Source organism: Lagopus leucura, unplaced genomic scaffold, assembly GCF_019238085.1.
Source record: "Lagopus leucura isolate 7727_CA_CO unplaced genomic scaffold, USGS_WTPT01 34170-1_obj-0_obj, whole genome shotgun sequence".
NCBI classification, from domain to species: Eukaryota; Metazoa; Chordata; class Aves; order Galliformes; family Phasianidae; genus Lagopus; species Lagopus leucura.
Window position 1 is genome coordinate 1 of NW_024963474.1, and position 3,738 is coordinate 3,738.

At 49.3% G+C, this 3,738-nt stretch overlaps 1 protein-coding gene and 1 long non-coding RNA gene across 2 annotated transcripts; one reads left to right on the plus strand and one right to left on the minus strand.

Annotated features, from left to right (window-relative positions):
• Positions 1–69: 69 nt before the first annotated feature.
• Positions 70–1,175, plus strand: RPL36 (ribosomal protein L36; the record flags this gene model as incomplete). Its single annotated transcript, XM_042891346.1, has 2 exons — positions 70–480; positions 1,042–1,175. Coding segments are annotated over 2 exons (501 nt in total), but the record flags the coding sequence as incomplete, so codon positions are not given.
• A 1,474-nt stretch (positions 1,176–2,649) lies between these two features.
• LOC122191151 lies at positions 2,650–3,732 on the minus strand. Its single transcript, XR_006182321.1, has 2 exons — positions 3,551–3,732; positions 2,650–3,020 (listed from the first exon to the last, which is right to left on the minus strand). It is a non-coding gene; the product is annotated as an uncharacterized LOC122191151 (long non-coding RNA).
• Between the last annotated feature and the right edge of the window lie 6 nt (positions 3,733–3,738).

Sequence of the window (3,738 nt, forward strand, 5' to 3'; positions counted from 1 at the left end):
TCTATTTCTAATTCCTTAATTGCAGATTGGTGCACACACAGTCATACGTCAGCATTCTGATTTTTTTTTTTCCCCGAACTTGCATGTGTGGCTTTAAATTTGCACATCGCAGGGGTTGGAAAGGACCTTGAGGGATCATTGAGTCCAACCCCCTGCAAAGCAGCTCCCCCGACAGGCCGCACAGGTCAGCATCCAGTCAGGTCTTCGTGTCTCCACAGCCCACTAGTTCAGAGCCCTGCAGAGCACGTGGAAGGGCTGTGTTGTTGGCAGGGGTGGCTCTGGCACCCTGGCTGTTTTTGTGCTTATGTTGATTGTGAATGTTGTTTTTCTTTCCCCTTCCAACAGCGCCTGACGAAACACACCAAATTTGTGCGAGACATGATCAGGGAGGTCTGCGGCTTCGCGCCCTACGAACGACGTGCTATGGAACTGCTGAAAGTCTCCAAAGATAAACGTGCTCTGAAGTTCATCAAGAAACGGGTGCGTCAAGCTGATGCTTGAACGAGGCTATCAGAAACTCTTTGGTTGAACTGCCAGTTTTCTGTCCTCTGCTCTATTATTTATTATCTCGAGGTCTGCTCTATTATTTTTTTTCCAGTTGCTAGGGCAGTTAGTGTCTGACCTGAGGGAGGGTGGGAGAGAGGGAGATGGACTTAGATATTGGATTTGGAGAGACACTTTGAGGTCCTGAGTTCAGACTTCCATTGCTCTTCTTGCATTACTTGTGAACTGATGCTGGGAAAGGTAGAGCGATGCTGGCGGAGGCTGGGGGCCATTAACCAGCTGACTTGAAAGAGAGCTCACTGGAGGCAGCCCTGGTGACTGGGAACATTCTCTGCCTTTCCCCCCCAAGAATAGAGTAGAAACACTACTGAAGCATCACATGAAGCAGCTCCTTCTGGCCAGCTGAGATTGCTGGGCTTCAAATCTATGCTGGGGCAGTACTGTCTCATTTGCTTCTCAAGTGAATGCCTGAAGCCAACCAGCTGCTTTTCTCTGCTTTGCTGGGCGCTGCTGACCATGCTGCTCTGCTCTCTGCAGGTTGGCACTCACATTCGGGCCAAGCGAAAGCGGGAAGAACTCAGCAATGTCCTGGCAGCCATGAGGAAAGCTGCTGCAAAGAAGGATTGAGTTGTACAGCCTGGAGCTCAATAAAGCCCTTTCTGATAAAAGAAGTGTAATGGCTCAGTGCTTTACCTGCTTCAGGCCGTAGGGTTGGGTGGCTCCTGGGGATGCTGAAGGGTTTTGCTGACAATCCTTAAAATACAGCAATCCAGAATTTGCATCGCTCTTTTGTTCCCTTCTTCTGCCCATTCTCACCAAGTGGAATTTCTGCTCTTTTTAACATTCCTTCCTTGTGCCTGTAGGTACCAGGGGGGCTTCTCTGTTCATAGTTCTGCCTCAGAATTGGTGCAAGAGGAGGAGAAAGTTCCAGAGGGCAGAACAAGCAAGTTCATCAGTACTGCTGAGAGAGAGAGGGAATGGCTGCCGCAAGTGGTGGGCAGCTGCTGCCTGCCTCCTGCCACTCCTGTAGCAAAGACAAACAAATCTGCTTTATCTTCATGCTTGCACCCAAATCATCAGAGAGACACAATGCTGCCCCCACTCCCTGCTTTGGCGACAGAACTTTGCAAAGTACAGAGCCTACTTTTTCTAGCACAGCGCAGCACTGCATCAGGAATTAGGGCAACACCAAAACAAACCCAAACTGACAGGGGTTAGAGCTGTGCCTTGCCAGTCCTGGGAGCTGCAAGGTCCAATAAAAAAGCCTGTGTGCATCTGTCCCCCAGGGCTGTTGTGGGTGTTTGCAAACATCCCAGGACAGCAGCAGGCTGACCAGGGGGTTCATTTGTGCTGGGACATCCCTCCCCCCTCATTTCATCTTGGAGTTGCTCCTGCTCGCACCCCACTGAGACATTTTGAGGATCCAAACTGAACTGCCTTTCTCAAAACCCAGTCTCTGCCCATTCAGCAGCACGTTTTCAAATCAGGAGAGAAATGCAGTCACTAAAAGCTGCTTGAATTTCAGCAGGAAAATCCTTTATTTCCTGCTAGAGCCCACCTAGCTGAAAGATGGGACAGTGCAGTTCTTCCAGCAGAAGGAATACATTTCAAATGCTCCTTGGAATTTCTCTTCCTCTATTTAGTAAGTCCTACTCAAACTCGGTTTCTCTAAAGCTCACCCTAAGGTGAAGCACTCAAACTCAAGCCCAAGCCTGTGTTTATTGACATACACAACAGACACACTAAAGCATTTCATTCCTTTTTTCACTCTGAACATAATTCAGCTGCTGCGGTGAAGAGTCAACAGTGGTGTGCAGAACTCACTGCTGGTACTGAGCAGGCTGCTCTTTTGTTCCAGTGTGCTCCCTTTAAGCTTAGAGTTATGGCTTGTGCTGGGAGATCCATGTCCCTCCACCACACAGTGTGCTAGCTCTGCTTCTGTGTCCTACGAGAATTCCAGCATTCCCCACCAAGGCAGGGAGATGTTCCAGGGAACTCCTCATCCGCCACTACAGTGTTCACTTGTGTTCATACTCCTTGAAGCAGATGTTTGGTGTGCAGTGAAATAACTATAAAATCTCCTTGGAGTGTAAGAGGCTGAAGTAGCTCTGCTGCTGGTGGCTGATAACATGCACATTCCTCTGGTAAAATCTCACAACTTCATTTTATTGGAAATACTTAAGTTGGATCGTAATTCAGTATTAAAGGGGGAGAAATACATCATTTGACCAAAGCCCTCGCTCACTTCAGCAGCTGCGCAGCAGCAATAGCTCCGTGTCCCACGTCAGGATCAGCCCATGTCAGGCAGAGCACTGAGGGACAAACCTCCCTCCAGCCCCAGGTGTTGGGCATCATCCTGCAGCCGAATCCTGTTTTGGAAACGCTATATCGAATACCTCCTTGTAGTGCTCAACAAAATGCACTTCCAGTCCTTCTGTGATGAATCCAGCAAGGTCATAATAATCCTTTTTATTCTCTGACGGCAAAATGATGCAGGTAACACCTGCCCTCTTCGCCTATGGGGAGAAAGAAAGTTATGTTGTCTGTGTGTTCAGTCCTAGAAATCCATCAGTCCAATAGGAACAGAGATTCCTTCCCATTTTGGAAAAGGAGCAAGCACTCTGGTTTAGCAGCACCATCTGGCTTTACCCTCCTACAGAGAGCAGTCAGGGCATTGCAGCCATGCAGCTCCCCCAGCCCCAAGGCACCCTGCAGCAGCTGCATGGACTGCAAGCTTTGTTAGCAGAACAGTGACACCTGGGGCTGCTGTGCCGATTCGTAATGTTTTACAGAGAAAAAGCTCACAGTGACGAAATGCAATTCCAAGTTCTAAATCCCCTCCATTCTAGAACAGAAAAATCCGGCAAGCAGCCTCGGTTTTCACCTCCTTCCTCACGCCTGGAGACACCAGCAAGATGCCCACACCCACCAGCAGGTTTCTCCACAGCACATTTCTGCCTCTCTCTGCCACTCCAGGAGCAAAACCCGCTTGGCTGTGCCCGGCCCCCCAAGACAAATGTGGGCCTCTGCCCACACGGGCTCTTACTGCAATGGTCTTCTCCTTGATTCCACCCACAGGAAGAATTTTCCCAGTTAAGGACACCTCTCCAGTCATGGCCACATTCTGCCTCACTGGGCAATCCATGGCCAGTGACAGCAGTGCTGTTACTATGGTACATCCTGCACTTGGTCCATCCTTTGGTGTTGCTCCCTGCCAAAAAAATAAAAAATAAA